Below are 16154 nucleotides of genomic sequence, written 5' to 3'. Positions count from 1 at the left end.
AGCCCTAATCCCATTCCATTCCCTGATACCCAGTGTAAAAACACACCCACATGTACACGCACACACACGCACTATTGTTTTGTAGCTGTCAATCTCTCTTTATTTCTCCAGGGTGTTTAAGAGAACTAGATATTTAGTGGTTAATAGTGATTTTAAAATGGAGAAATGAAAGTAGAGCATAGGCTCCTCTTTTTAATCCCTATTCCATTGTTATCCCCCTTTTGCAATCTTTCTACACAGCAAGACCTTTCATTGCCTAGTTGTGTGTTGGGTTTTTTTTTCCAATCTAATAAGTAGATTTGGTTTTGGCCGTATTTCTTTGAATATTCAGAGACATACATTGTACACACTGGTCATTTTGTGTATGTGAATAGTTTGCTTTTGTGTACTTCTATCCTTTGTTTTCAAGGTGGTTCAAAGAAGCCTGGCATATTTAAGAAGACCACGGGTTTTTTTTTTACATCGCTTGAGAAATATTCTCCCTCTACACATGCATTGTTCATCGTCATACATTGATGGACAAACTGTTTATCATTATTGTTATTATTATTAATAATAATATTATTATTATTATCATTATCATCATCCCAGGAAGTGGAAACAGCTGGCCTGAGTGAGGAGGTGGCTAGGGCCGCCAAAAAGTACCTGGACAGGGCTGATGTTATCTTACTCTCCCGGTTGACCTGCAAGAAGACGGGCAAGACCGTCACCATCTGCAACATCCACGTGGTTTATGATCTGGCAGCACCAGATGTCCAGTGTGTTCAGGTAAATGATGTGCTTGCTTGCACGAAATCCTGAAGTAGGGGTTCTTCTTTTGTTTCTTTTGTGCTTTCATGTGAGAATGTAAGGCAGATAAAAGCAGCACTGTCTTCTTTCTGTTTGCTGGGTCAGACCTCTTAGTTATTCCCCTAGGTACACAGTTGTGCCATAGGCTGAAACAATCTAAGTGAACAGTTTGTGTAATTAAGCAATACATCGTCTCTGTCTTCCTTTATTCTAAGTACTCCATCAAACTTTGTTTTTCTACTTCACTGTTATGTGATCCAGAGTGCACTGATGGACTTTTGAAGGGAATCGATTGATTAGTTTCAGTTATGATCGTTTACACTTTCTTATCTTGTAATAACCGATCTTCCACGTTTTTTTCCCCTTTCTATTTTGCTTAAAAATTTTACATGTATTTGTTCATTAAGACTACATAGGGTAAGACTCCGCCATACACCATTATGAAAAGCGACATGTGATGGAGTGTTACATTGAGCAATAAATTCTACAGCTAGTTTTAAGTGATTGTATAAAATATTTTGCACAGCATTCCACAAATCAAGACTTCTAATTTTAATATCTGGTGGTTGGGGGCTGCCGTTGGTAGGTCTTCTATCTTTCCCTCTGCTGTTTCTGACTCTCTATATTGTCATTGTCCTAACCTTGTTGTCTTGCTTAATCATTTCCTTAAGGTTTTTAATTACTGGAGTGGTGAAAGTGCCATCTGCTTGATTTTTATCCCTGCACGGGCAATTTTGTAATGACTGTTACTGTGTTGATGTTTCATAAAACAAAAAAGTCAAACAAACAAGACTGTGTTTACTTAGTTTAAAAAATAATTTGCGGGTGGTTGGTGGGATCCACTGTTGGGTTCGACTTCTTTACTTTCCCTCTTTTGTTGTTTCTGTCTGTCTTTCTTACCTTTTTCTCAGCACTAAATGGTCACTATTGTGTCAATGTGCTTCTCTTTATCTAAACACAAATTTAGTTCTTTCTGTTTATTTCTCCTTGATTGATGTTTTTTTGTTTTTTTGTTTATTTGTTTACATTTTTTTTAGATAGCTTGCTCTATAAATGCAGTAGTGGTGAGACTTCTGTTATGAGTTGCATTTTATTGTTTCTCTTTTGAAATTAACATTGAATTACTCATCACTGCTTTTGAAAGTCACGTTTCCATGCTTTCAGGCGAATCCTGATTGGCACTAGTTAACTGTACTCATTGTTTTTGTTTTTTGAAGTTGAAACTACTAACGTGTTAAAGTGTTGGGACACTGAGATTAGTCCCTAACCATTTTAAAGATTTTCCTTGCTAATTTATTGCTACATTTTCTAGGGTCATACCTTGTCTCCTAATGTTGTCATATTTGTAATTTCCTTTCATTGCATTTGCTGTGATTTTCATGCAGTAAAAGTCATAGAGATATATATTTTCAATGTTATTTCTGAAATGCTTGGATAATAGGATTTCTGTTTCAAAAGGTATTGGGGTTGGTTTACCTTTACATAAAAATTATACATTTTATTGATGTGATAATTAGTAGTAGTTAATTTTTCTATTTGTTTTCTGATTTTATTTTAACACTGAATTAAAAAAAAAAAAATTGATTTGCAGCTTTTGTAAACCTTTGATGAACCCTTTGCAATGTAGCTAAAATATTTCTTATGCTCTGTAGGTGGCCTCTGCCATTAAAGAGCTTGTCTCAAAGGCTGGCAATGATCTCAATCCCCACATCATCTGCGGGGATTTCAACTCGGAGGTGACCAGCCCTGGCTACCAGCTGGCAAAGGAGGGCTACTTGTCTGATGCTCACATCCGCAACCTCCAGGCTATGGAGACCATGGACAACACAGATGGATCTGTAAGTCGCTCAACAGGGCTATCATTGCCCTTGTGATAAGACTGGCTTACCCACTAAATATCAACATTTTAAAAGAATCTACGACCTGATAGTACATTATCCATTTCATATGATCTATTGAGGGCACGTTTCCATTTTAACTTAAAATGTTCTGGACACACCTTGCTGTGGAATGAAAACAATAAGTTTATTGCTTCTCCTTTAAAATTTACTCAGCTGGGGTTAGTCAGTCTTATCACAAGGGCGGCAATTTACTCAACGCTTTTCATGTGACATCAAAATCACACATCTGTAGCTGGGAAATCAGAGAGCCCAGTTTTAATAAGCACCTCTTGCTTGTGAGAAAGTAACCAGATAGTTCACTGTTATGGTTTCTAAAGTGAATATTGTGTTTTTTTGTATTGAAGGGTTGTAAAACATTCTTGTTCATAGATTGTATAGAAATGAAAGATCTTTTGCCTTGTATATAGCCCCGCTTATAAAGTCCTGTTTATGACTGCGAAAAAGAATGGTCCCCCCCTTCCCCCTTGCCTCTCCAAAGAAAGGATGTGTTAATTGTTTGTTGCTTTCAGTGTGGGGGCACACCGCCAGTGCTTCTCGTATATTCAGTTTTTCGAAAGTCCCGTTTTGGATGGAAGCGATGCAACATTTTTCGTTTTGTGCTGTTGTTCCTGAACATTGGCCTTGTAGAAAAGACTTCAGCATGGTATGAGTTATTAGCCTTGCGTCTGTCTCTGTGTTTTGGATTTCAATGGCTTACTGTACTAACTCACTGAAATTAGGAACACGTTTTAGGTACTTTGTGAGAACAGTTATGTAGTGGCGTCGGTGGCCTAGTGGTTAGGCTCTCGGACTCGCAACCGTAAGGTCGAGGGTTCGAATCCCGTCAGGGACCCGACGTTGTGTCCTTGGGAAAGGCACTTTACACGAATTTTCCTCACTTCACCCAGGTGGGAATGGGTACCCGGCTATAGACAGCGAAAGATCTTGTCAGTATGTTAGTGTTTGAGCGCTTAATCAGCTGCTTGCACTGTATGCTTCCCGGGAAGCTGAGAATGTTTCGGAGTGTGCTATGGTCTGCTGGGGTAATAATATAGTGTAAAGCGCATAGAGCCTGCTGTTGAGCGGGGATTTGCGCTATACAAATGCTATCTATTATTATTATTACTTGGGGACTGTTGTTGAGTTGTAGGTTTGGACATGCTAAGTGTTGCTAGCTTGCTGTACATTGGAGTTCACCTTCTCACCATCTGTAGCATGGGTCTCTGCTGGGCCTCTACTGGGAAGAAGTTTGGTGTGGTTTGGTACTGCTTGTTGAAACTCAAAACATTTTTTGTCTTATTGCCCCGTTTTATGAACATGCACATATTTAATTTCTTTTACAAAGCACATTTTAAATCTGTTTGATTCACGTGTAAAATGTTTTGCACTGTGTTGTATTATTTTGCAAGTGCAAAAAATGTGCGTGAAAGAAAGGTTGTTTTGGTGTAAAAAAAACTACAAATCTGTAGTATTCGGACTATGTTCATTTGTCTTCCTTGTTTTTGTCAGAGGAGGTAGTGTTCTGTGTTTCCATTACTGTTGTTCTGACATAATTGTTAATACAAACTTTGGCCATCGCTTCTTGAAATTTGATATGAGTTTGTCAGTCCAGCTTTTAGCTTTGTTGTGGAGGTATGCTGTTTTATTTACTCGGTGTTGGGACCGCTGTCTCAGTGGTATTAATACTTGTACAACTTTCTCAGAATGTAATGTGTCACTGTGTGTATTGTTATAAATGCAGTTTGGTTTGATTTGTGCCTAATAATAAAGCACATGAAGGTTACTTTAGCAAACATAAGGTAAACAGCACTACTGTTATAACCACACCCTGCTGCTCATAATTTACACCTAAGTATGCAGTCTGCTATTTGTTTATTTTTACTTCAGCCATAGTAGACTGGCTGGTTTGTTGGGGGGAAGTTGTGCTTTTTTGCTTTTGTGAGATTTTTTACCCTTTTTGCTTTTCTTATCAGTTTATTATTTGGATGGGACCGTTGTAAATTTGGGATTTTTTAAACAAATGAATCTTCTATTGACTAGATAGTACACTTATATTATGTTTTAAAAAACACATCACAAAGTGCAGTAAAATTTCTACTAAAGTGTGAACATAAATAAAACGAGATTGCTAGGATGGTGCTGGACAATGCCAAAGTGTATGGGTCCTAGGATGCTGTAGTGATGTACTCCCCCTCCCTCCCCTCTCTGCAACTTCTGGTGTTTTCTGGTGTGAAAAGGCTTCATGAGATCTTCTCAGGGTTGTCTTGAGTCTTGAAATATTTGAAAGTGACCTTTTGTCTACTTAATCATTGTCAGTATTGAGTGCTGTATTTTTCTTTTCTTTGCTAAGTAAGTTTACTTTTAAAATATCAATTCTTTCATTTCAGTATTATCATATTTAACGTCCCTTTTTTTTGGTTGCTTTTTTCCCTTTAGTCCCGGTCAATCATTAACCATCTGTGGAGGGCATTCCAGCATGCTTCTTCCAACTTGAGAAGTGCTTATGAGACTGCAGTGGTAAGTAAGACTGGATATTGCTTTTGGTCTTGTTGTATTGTTTCAGCACTAATAGGATTAGATGATTAAGATATGTCTTTTTTCCTTATATTTTAGATTCCTGGATAAAGTATTTTTGGTTTTGAATAGTTGGCAGCTATGCAAGTTAAAACAATTTCCCCCTTGAAGCAGATTTCAAAAATGTCTTTTCTTGATTTTGACGAATGTTGGTGGGTCCTGGCAGCAGCTCTGTTTGGCAGGATAGGAATAGTCTCATTTCAGTTAATTTTACCCTGCGTCTTTTGTTAATGTGAGGTCTAAATGCAAGAATGTTTTTCTTGTCCCACACAGTTTACGATATCTTTTCGATGGTAATAGTCGCAAACTGTACAACCGAAATTACTGCTTTCAAGCAAACTGCGTACAAGTGTCAAGTGTACCAGAAAGCATATACAGCCAATGTGTTTTGGGCTAATTATTGTATTCCGTATTTTTAGTCCATAAATTTGCTCTATTTTATGATATGATGCAGAAAGGTTTAAATGTGATCTCCTCAGTCTAAAATAAAAGTAGGCTTTATTTTGGACTTCGGTTTTTGTCGGATACCGTCGATATATATATATATTATTGTAAGCACTAGTTTTCAAACGCCAAAAAAGTTTTTTCCGATGATGTTTTAAGCAGTCGAGCATTTGAACGTAATTTTTTTCAAACCATATGCTTCAAGAATTTCTCCTTCACTTGGTGCCTCAGTCCTTACCTTTTCTTTTTTTCCACTCTTCATCAACTACTCACTATCATTTTGCCAATGATCATAGAAAGATTCATAACAATTTTCCCTTGTGGCCGAAAAAAATATGTAATTTTGGCATAAATCTTTGCATTATTGAATCTCTATTTGGCCTGCTTCGCAAGAGAATCTGCTCTACTTCATATTGTTCGAAGAGCTTTCAACAAAATGTAAATAGTTTCTAGTCATATTTTTTTTCTTTAATCGTGGGTTTCCTCACTCTGAGATCCTGAAAGACAAAATGTATGAGGTACTATAAAGCGCATAGAGCCTGCTGTTGAGCGGGGATATGCGCTATACAAATGCTATTTATTATTATTATTATTACTATACCTGTTCTTTGACTGCGTGGAGAATGAAGATACAGAATGATGGATAAAGTTACCTAGAAAAGAACTATGTCACTGCAGAATCAGTGGCTGGAGAAGTATCACTCTGTTTACCATCCATGGGACATACTTCTTGATATGAGTTATCCAGACTCCCTGAAAACAAAACTTGGAAGGAATTGCATAAGCCAAATCATCAGTGTTTTAATCTATAAAAGGGATTGGCAGCAGATTCACAATGGTTCTTTTTCTGTGAATGAGCTCTGCTCTTCCTATCTAACAAAAAAGAACCCCCCCACAAAAAAATTCTGTTTATAGAGGTATCAGAGCTAACTTTTCTCTACATCTCTTTCCAGGGTAAAGAACCTACGGTGACCTCGTACAACAAAAATACGTATGTATGTTTGGACTACATTTTCCACTCTGCCTCTTCCCTGGATACTGTGGGTGTCCTGGAGGTGCTAGACAAGCACGTGGTGGACAGTGTGCGGGGGCTCCCCTCTCCTGGCATACCCTCTGACCACCTCTCACTCAAGTCTATCTTTAGAATCAAGTAAGTGGCCTCGCCTTGCCTGCTATTTGCTCAAATTATCTTAATGTTTTACGTTCTTTTCTTTTCTGATTTCTCATCTAGAATTTTCACTGCCTTCTATTCTTTATTTCCTTTTGTTTGTCATGAATTGCGCTCCTGCATTTATGTCTTATCTTGATTCTAGGCTTTGTTTTCTACTTTTGATAAAGGAGATTTCTGCACATGTAGATTATTGGTTATAGCAATTGCATGGAATAGGTTTTGATGAAGATGGGCCTGTGGGGGGTGGTTGGCGGGTGCTGTGGTGTGGTCTGCACCTTCTTTCCTGTCAAATAGCTATTGTCCTTATCTCTCCACCTTCTTTTCTTTTGTCTGTTACTCTCTAGTAACACCTCTAATCTTCGGCAATGCCATAAAACTTACTAAAACGATGAAGAAGAGGCTCAAAAGCAAATGGCAAACGTGATGATATAATCTAGATAGCTGCCTCGATCCTCCTCTATTCTCCCTGCCTCCTCCTCCTGCTATTTCACTGCTTTGTTTCCATATTCGGTCTTAGTTTGCATAAGATATATAAGGTACTCAGTCAAACCCATCCAAGATGACTACCCATTGTGGAGGAGACAAATGGTGGTCTTAGACAGGTGGTCGTCTTGGTTGGTATTGTTACAACCGAAAAGGCACTCGGGGGGGGGGGGGGGGGAATGTGGCAAGTGGTCATTTGTACAGGTGGTTGTTTTGTGCAGGTAGTCACTAAAATGGATTTGACAGTACTTAATGAAATTTTATAAGAAGCAAAAAAAAAATTTCTGAGGCTACACAATTCGCATAATTCCGCGGAAGAGTTTTATATTGACTGTACTGCAGTTATGGTGATGACCTATGAGTTTAAAAAAACAACTGAGATATCATGGGAAAGTTTTACTCCTTTTCCTTGTTTCACTTTAAGTGACAGAATGTGATTCAATGGGTAGCATGCGAATTATCTTGCTGATCTATCACCTAATCAGCTGTAAACAGGCGTTGAAGTTTGTCCAAATCTCAAGAGGGTAATGGTTGAGAAAGTCTTATTTCATATAGGAAATTATCTCTCGAACGTTAATCAATGTATACTCAAAGAGGCTTCCTTCTTTTGGATGACATTTAGACCATATTATGATATTGAAGCTGCAACTCTTTTTCTCCTTCTTACTGCCGTTTTTCAGCCACACCCCTGATCTTCTTGTAGGAAAGATGTACACCTAGCCTTGTCGGACAAAGGCGAAAAATCTCGGAGGTCGCGTGTGCAATTTGCGCTCGCTTAAGAATAGATCCGTTGTTGGTGTAAAATTGATGAGCAGGCTTCAGCCACCACCCCGGCAAAATTCAAAATTTCATACCCTCTGAAAATATTTGGTGTTTCCCGTGCGCTCATGTGACCTTATGCAGTTGCGAGCTCTGTAAAACACTTGCCCCCCCCAAAAAAGATGTACGTGTCGCGCTCATGCTCCGAGAGTTGAATTCAGTGCTAAGCAGAACTTTTGAAAAAGACCTGTTTTAGTGGAAAATGGTTTTATGTTGTGCACTGTTATGGTGAAATATTGTTTTGACATACTATTAGCTTTCAAGATATCTTCTGATCACAAATCCATACTCTGTGTAAAATTGAGTATAACTGTTTGTGCATATTGTGTACTGATTAGGTCTTTGAAAAAGTAACACTTGTAACATAAGTTACCTACTATGGATAATGCTACATTATCATTTCAGAATGGTGTTTTATGTTTTTAAAAAAATACTACTTGTGAAAATGTGAACTTTTCATTGTCATTGCATTCACTATTTCTTTTTGACTGATTTCTGTCTACTTACTTAAAAATTTATGTTGTTTTGTTTTGTTTTCCCCACACTCCACAGGGACTAAGCAGCCATTTAGCCATTGTCCAAGCATGTTCCTTGTGAAGCCCCCCATCCTGTCTCAAAACTGTCTGCTGAAGGGATGGAAGGGGAGAATGTTTCTTCATCTTGACATGTCAGACTCGAAAGGAAACAAAAGTGCTCTACTGTCACACATTTGTATATTTGTTCCAGCATCTCACACTGCATTTTATATACTTGATTATAATTTAGTTTGATTGTTTCAAAAAGATTCTTTCTTTTACATTGTTTTGTTTTTTCCCGTGTATTTTATGCCATCCCTTTCCCTCTTGAACTATTTGGCTTCATGTTATTCTGATATTTTTGGTATAAAATTCCTCATACTTATAGAGATGGAAGATACAAATATAACACACACACACACACACAAAAATGATATCATCGAAGGTTTTACCAGAAAATTCTACAATTTATTCAGTGCACAAAAAGCCGCTACTTGAATGAATCATATTTTTCTTTCATTCTTTTTGAGTTGTAAAAATAAGTTTATGTATCTTTGAGACTGGAGAACATGATGTCTAGACCAAGATGGCTAGTCTCCTATTTTTTCGTTTGTTTGTTTGTTTGTTTTTTGGTTTGAATATGGCTTTGTAATGGTCTGTCAAGCTCTCAATAACAAAGCTGGCCTGGTTTCCTCAGTTTTTGTGCAAGAAATAGTGTTTTCATCGGAATAATTGAATATGCAGTTTGCAATACCATGAGGATGGTTTGAGAGCCTTGTACTGAAGGTAGAGGGATATGGCTCAGTGACTTTAAGTTGTTTTTTTTGTTTTGTTGGGGTTTTTTTCTGTCAACGTTTCTTATTTTTAAAAATCTTTTGATAAAACCAGGCTCTCTTGACATGTTTTTCGTGAAAAAGATTGTTTTGTGCCGATTTCCCTAAGCGTTTGAGGGTTCCTGTGGAATTTGTTTTTCCTTTTGTCCATGCTAGTCAGATTTTTAAAAAGTGACTAAAAGTGGAAACTGGGAATGGGCTTTTTGCATACGCAGATTGCGCCTCATCCAATATCTGCTGTAGCCCGCCTATGCTTTTTGAAAGATGAGCACAGAATTGAGAGACATAGCCATACCATGTTGCATTTCTGTAAATGATCTCATAAGTATACAGGGAAATGAGGGTTCATTCAAATAGTCAACTTCACCTATAACTTCACCACCATTAAGCACATACATTTTTCAATGTTAGTGGTTATTTTAGTGTCAGGCATGTTCTGTACCCTGTGCCAGTTTGTTTTGTATAATCCCCTCTAAGTATCCTCTGTAAGTATTTTCTCGTAGCGTGCACTTCTCATTTAAGCTATGTTGTCTCATATGTATTGAAACGTTCCCTCTAGTCAGGCGACTTTTGGTAGAAGTTCAGTTTCACCATTTGCTGTGGTCTGTCATGAACTTGTTAGTTATAGGGTGTGTGGATGACTCATGCTGGACATTTTTGTCAGTGACCATGTGCGGAGGGATGCCTCGAGGTCTTCCTCAAAACTGTTACTTTCCAAGACTATTCTACTTCCTGGCTTGGGACACGTCAAGGCCTGTGTAGCAGCATTATAGAAAAGGCCTGATGGTAGAGAGTTTTCAGTGTAGACTTGTATAAAGTACACATAAGTTTTGGTCATAAAGAATGAAGTAGGGTCTCTCTTAAATGTACTGTATAGAATAGAAGTGCTTTTTTTGGTTGACCTTTAGGATGCAAAGTTTATGGGATTATTTGAGCTCTGTAAAGTGATGAGAAAATGCAAAGAAAAGAATAAGTGTCAGAAATATATAGAGTCTGTTTTGGTTTGTATAGTCTATGACAGAGACATTTTTTATTAGAAGAATTCTTAGAATTGTAAACATGGAAAGCGAGAGGTCCAGAATATCAGCTTTAAATTGATTGTGTTATCATTATTATAGTTGTAATTTTTCTTGTATAGTACGTGAACATTGTTCGTGTGCCTGAAAAAAAAAAGGGTACACAAGCAAACATTTCTTACTTGTTCAGTCAAAAGGGTTTTAAATATTGAATGCCTTTTATTGATTAATCTGCTTCCCTAAAAAATTATCGTGGATTCATGCAAAAGCTTCTATAAAAATGTTTAAAAAATGGCAGATGACTAAGAGTTCAGAGGAATTTCCATCAGATTTTTTTTTTTGGATTGGTTTTCACTAATTGGTTTATTGCTCAGTACCCTTTCCTTGTGTGATCAGACATTTGGTGAGCAGTTAGATTTTTTTATTTTAATGCTGTCACAGTTCATTGAGCCATTACGAAGCTGCTTTCCATCACTCCTGTCTTCTTGCAACCCTTTGAGCCTCGGCAGTGGCGCCATTGCTTTCCCAGATCTTTAACAATGGCTTTTGACTGTTTCAGTATCCCTCAGCAGGTTGCAGGGTTTGCGCAGGTGCTTTCCTAAGTCGCCTTATTTAGGCCACAAAATCTATTCATTGCAATACCAGTGTTTCATTTTTTTTTCTTTGTTATATGGCACAATTGGACTACGTACGGGGTATATTAATTGTACAGAAAAAAACTTCTTTTTGTTAGGGTAACTTTGATCTTTGCTGTTTATTTCTTTACCTACTTTCTTTATACTATATAAGGTTAACTTGTGTCATCTGTGCTGGATGGGTGTTGTTTTTGTGCCAAAAACTCGAAAGCTGCAAAAGTCCATACATTTTATGAAACATATTTCTAAATCTAGAGGTGTTACAGAAAGATATTTTATATTGAGAAGAGGCTTGCTTTTGGCTGAAAAGTTTGAATTTATTTGAATTATTTTGGAAGGAATTTCAATGTTAGCACACTCTTCTCTGTTATCCGAAGTATTTGGAAGGGGTGGGGGTTAAGGCCATCTGCAGGTAATATTTCTCCCATTTTTACCCGGTTGGACCTTGCAATTCTTTTTCTCCATTTTTGAAACGTACATCCATTTCCCCTGAAGTTTCAAGCTCCCATTTCTATCAATTATGTTTAGAAGTCATGTAAAAATGGGTCTTAAAAAATAATTTGCAATTTTGGGTCTTGTTTTTAAATATTCTCTTCATTTTTTTTTTTTCCGACTTCAAATTACATCTTCTCCATTATTTTTCATCTGAATGGCTTCATTGTTTTACACAATATGCGTCTATAGGTGACTTTTACTGAAATGGAGGCTTTTTTGAAGATAGTAAGAAAATAAGTTACAATCAGTGTTTGTGTTGGGAATTTCGAGGTTGTTTGCTATTGTCCATAGTACATATTTTCAGAGTCTATAATTATTTTCATAATCGTAATATTACAAATTTAGCGTTATTTGTTCATTACATATGTGTTGTGTAGTTTGTACTTACTGAAAATTAAAGCCAACGGACGAAAAATAAGAGAAAAGATAGCTTTTGAAATTTGATGAAATTGTCCAATATGCAGGGCGTTTTCTTGGTTGCCATGTGCTTAATAATAAATAATTACTTGAATTTATTCTTTGATGTCTGACTAATATAAATATATCATCGTTTCTATATTTAGTCAAGGGTATATGGATTTTAGAAATTTCACCAGCAGATGGCCTTCAGAACCCGCCACAGAAACAAAATGCTTTTATTTAATGTTATGCCTTACATTGACTCTTGGGATTGAAACGAAGAGCACTCTATTTACGTCTCTGCAGTGACATGGATGGAATGGTGATCGTTTTTGGGTGGCACCACTTGTTTTTAATCTGTATTTCATTTATTCCCTGCACAGTGGAACGGTACCGTCTCTTTGATTATGAAGACTAAATGGTGCTGGGAGTTGTTTTGAAACTTTCTCCTTTTATCTTTTATTTCATGGGCGCGGTGCTGTCTTGAGAAATTTCTATGGATGACTACTAAAATAATTGTTTGATGAAGTAACAGCCAGAACAGTAATTGTTTTGTTGTGAATGAATGCACGTTTATCACAGAATTGAATTAAATTTGATAAAATTTTTAGGACTAACTGGTTTTGTTGTTGTGAAGCAATCTAATTGTGTTACGGGTTCAGTCTGAGTTTTTAAGATTCCTTGAAGTGAATAGGATTTCGCCTTTTTTTTTTTCTCGACATTTAGGAAGATTGTTTTGGGTGAGCTGGTTTTGTTTTCTGTTTAGATACAAACATACTTTTATTTTGTTTCTGTTCATGGGCTTGGCATGGTCCCTTTGTAGCATATTTTCTAGCCTTAAGTAACACATGTTTAAGCATAGATGAGTTACTGAAAGCCTGAAGCAATGCATGCAAATATAGCCATTATGTCCAAGTCTAGGAAAAACAGGGACATTTTGTGCAGTTCATTTCAGTAAACGGGGCTTCAAAACCATCCGTTTATTAATGTACAGTCCCTTGTGCAGGGCAAACAGTCAAAGGTCCAAAGCTTGTCATCTTTCTCAGGTAGTCCGTCTTTGGAAGGCAGCTTCTCATTCCTGGCAAGTGAATTGTTTTTTCTGTGTCCAGCAGTCATGAGCACATCTTGAATATGTGTACATGTCCCCGTGAAATACTTTACATATAGATGTGGTGAAAAGTAAGTTCAGTTTTTTTGCTTTTGGAAATTCCAGGGTTATTAGAAGTCTTTATTTTTTTAGGTCATTTTTTTCATGAGGTCATTTTTTTTTCATCCATCCTAAATGGGGACTTAAACTTTAGTTTACTTTTTTGCTCTTTCCTATAGAAGGGCGAGAATTTAAAAACTTTTCCCATCTTTATTTTTCTTTCTTGGTAACTTGATTTTTAAAACATTGTGTCTTATATGTTCCTTCTTTTTATTGTTCCCTTCCCCCTCACCCCCACCTTTAAAAATTTCTTTTATCCTTTTGTTGGCAGCGTTATACAATATTGTTTTGGGATGTTGTTACAGAGAGGAGCTTTCAAAGTCCCATTAAAGTCCTTCACAATGACCCTGAATTATGTACGTTTCCATAGACTTCCTGTTATTGTACAGATACATACATTGTTACAAACATAATACCGTTAATAACATATTTACCTAAGTCCGAGAGGACCATCTCTGCATCGTAGCCAGACAGTGTGTACTATTGTATTGTCCCATGTGTTTTCACCACGTTCCTCCGCAAGTCTATATGTTGGGTAGCAGCACAACTATTGTTACTCTGGTTCTTCAGATTGGACAGCAGGAACGAAAGACTGCTGTTTTTTTTGTTCTCCCCCACTCTGTACCATGTGTCAACAAAATCTGGAATTTCAATTTTAAGTGCATTTTCCCAAAATAATCGCCACAACTCTTGAGATTTTTACAGGGCTTCTTCCCGGTGCTCTGGAAAGTGTAAAAAAGTGATTTTCATCGAAACTCTGGAGTTTCGATGCTTGAGTTGCTACCCTACGCTGTGTCATGCTGGTACGTCCTGTGCCCATCACCAAACTAATGTGACTCATAGACGAGGCTGAGGTTAAACGGATTATTGTGTTAATTGTGTTCTGGAAATACAAAACAAAGTGCCAGTGCATTGGTCATATCCTCCTTTGTTACCACAACCCATGGAAGATGAAATATGGGAAAGAAGTTAGCTTATTGTACCATCCATTTCTCAAATTTTTAATGTAACCATCTTAAATTGTGGAACGATTATACTTGTGTATTTTTTATAAGATGCTGTGTTGAATTTGGATCTAGTTCATATCACTGTTAAATGAAATTGTGTATGAAATCAAATTTTTTTCTGAAATAAAAGTTCCAATTTGATGGCCATCTTTGGTGGAGTTTTTCCTTCATAGTTTATTGTTTTTATCTGCTTTAAAGTTTGCTGTGTGGGTGATTGGCAGGTGCTCTGGTGTGGTTTGATCCTTCTTTCTTATCGAATTTCTATCGTCCTCATCTCTCCTCCTTTTTTGTGTTTTTTATTCTCTTGTAACACTTCTAATCTTTGGCACTTGTATCACCTAATTGTGTCGCAAGTGCCATAAGCCATAAAACTCCTAAAACTAAACTGTGTTTTCTGTGATGTAAGGCTCCTAGGACGTTCGTGATTCAATGTTATATAGCTGGCTTCCATGTACTATTACTATAATCACACATTGTGTGAAACAAAGTGCTTTCAAACTTGTTTTAATAAGCTGGGTACATACCATATTTGGCTGGTCGTTCATGCAAACCCTCCTAATATGCATTGTATTATATATGTAAGGGGCACTCTGCCTTTCTTGGCGACGAGTGTGGTTTAAAACAGAAGTGGGTGTAAAGCTGCGTCAGAAGGGGATGGAAGTCTGTCCTCGCTTTGTCAGATACTGAAGACTACATCATTATATCACTTTTAGTACACCGTGTCTTTCTTGCAGCTTTTCTACTGCTACTCCTTGGCCCCGTACTGCTGTCTTTCAGCCATACCCAATATCTTATGGTAGGTAAGATCTAACACCTAGCCCTCTCGGATAAGGGTGAAAAATCTCGGAGGTCCCGTGTGAAAGTTGGTGGTCCAAAATTGATAAGAGTAGGCTTCGGCCATCACCCGTGCAAAATTCAAAATTTCTTACCAACTGAAAATGTTTAATGTGTCCTACGCACTCATTTGACCTCATTCATTTGAGAGCGCCATAACACACTAAAAAAAGGAGAGACCTATTTAGCAGCAACCTGTCATCTTTGCACTTATCTAACGAAATTTCGAGTAAATAAGATCCAACCAGATGGATATCATATCTGATCGTGCTGAGAGAGTTTTGAAAATGCTTACCAAGGAGGTGTTTTGTTTGCTGAGGAGGCCTGGTTCCAGTAGGATGTGGGGGCCACACCCCGCACAGCATGAGTGGCCCTTGTATAGAGGCACTCCTGTACAGTTGCGGTCCCGTTTGGGGATACTAGTTTTGACCCCACGGACGATTACTTCTAGTTCTGAACGATTGCTCTTTGATGCGTGTGCCGATATAGAGAGATAGCCTAGGCCTATCAAACCTAATTTCAAAACATCAAACCATAGTCAAATTCAGGGGGTGGGGGGGGGCATGCCCCTCTGAAAACCCCCATGTTTTTTTTAGGTCAGCTGAAACCCCTCCTGCCTTGTTAAAAACAAGTGGAATTTTACCGCTCATTTTGTTGGCTAGATCTACTGATAAAATATAAAACATTGATACCGACTATTTAATTTATTAAATCAGTATTGAATGAGGTCAAATTTGGTTGATATCCAGTACTCTGTGCTAGGCCTAGTGTGATCTAGTGCCGACGGGACCGCAATTGTACAGGAGTGCCCATAAAAGTTTGGGGAATGCAGAAAGCCGAAAGCTTACAAATGAATTATCCCGACTTGAACCCCTTCAATTACTTTCTTAGAGTTTGAGGCTTTTTAGATAGAGTGTACCGGAAAACCCCCCACAAACTAATAATATGTGAAGCAGCGTGGTGGTATCAAGCTCTCGTCAATTTTTGGGCATGTAGAGTTATTAGTATTATCTTAAAGCTTGTTCTCTAGTCTTTATTTGGATGAAAAAAGTA

General features: G+C 37.5%; 1 protein-coding gene across 1 annotated transcript in view; it reads left to right on the top strand.

Annotated features, from left to right (window-relative positions):
- Positions 1 to 14416, top strand: part of LOC101847895 (actin cytoskeleton-regulatory complex protein pan1) — a 34701-nt gene extending 20285 nt beyond the window's left edge. The window contains exons 11-15 of the mRNA XM_035971631.1: positions 592 to 768; positions 2442 to 2627; positions 5106 to 5186; positions 6641 to 6837; positions 8713 to 14416. Of these exons, the coding sequence (XP_035827524.1) occupies positions 592 to 768; positions 2442 to 2627; positions 5106 to 5186; positions 6641 to 6837; positions 8713 to 8719 (648 nt within the window). The 3' untranslated portion in view covers positions 8720 to 14416. The remainder of the gene's footprint in view (positions 1 to 591; positions 769 to 2441; positions 2628 to 5105; positions 5187 to 6640; positions 6838 to 8712) is intronic.
- Positions 14417 to 16154: the final 1738 nt, after the last annotated feature.

The sequence above is a fragment of the Aplysia californica genome, unplaced genomic scaffold, assembly GCF_000002075.1.
Source record: "Aplysia californica isolate F4 #8 unplaced genomic scaffold, AplCal3.0 scaffold00473, whole genome shotgun sequence".
Classification (NCBI taxonomy): domain Eukaryota; kingdom Metazoa; phylum Mollusca; class Gastropoda; order Aplysiida; family Aplysiidae; genus Aplysia; species Aplysia californica.
The sequence above is the reverse complement of the archived record's forward strand: the minus strand, read 5'-3'. Positions and strand labels throughout refer to the sequence as shown.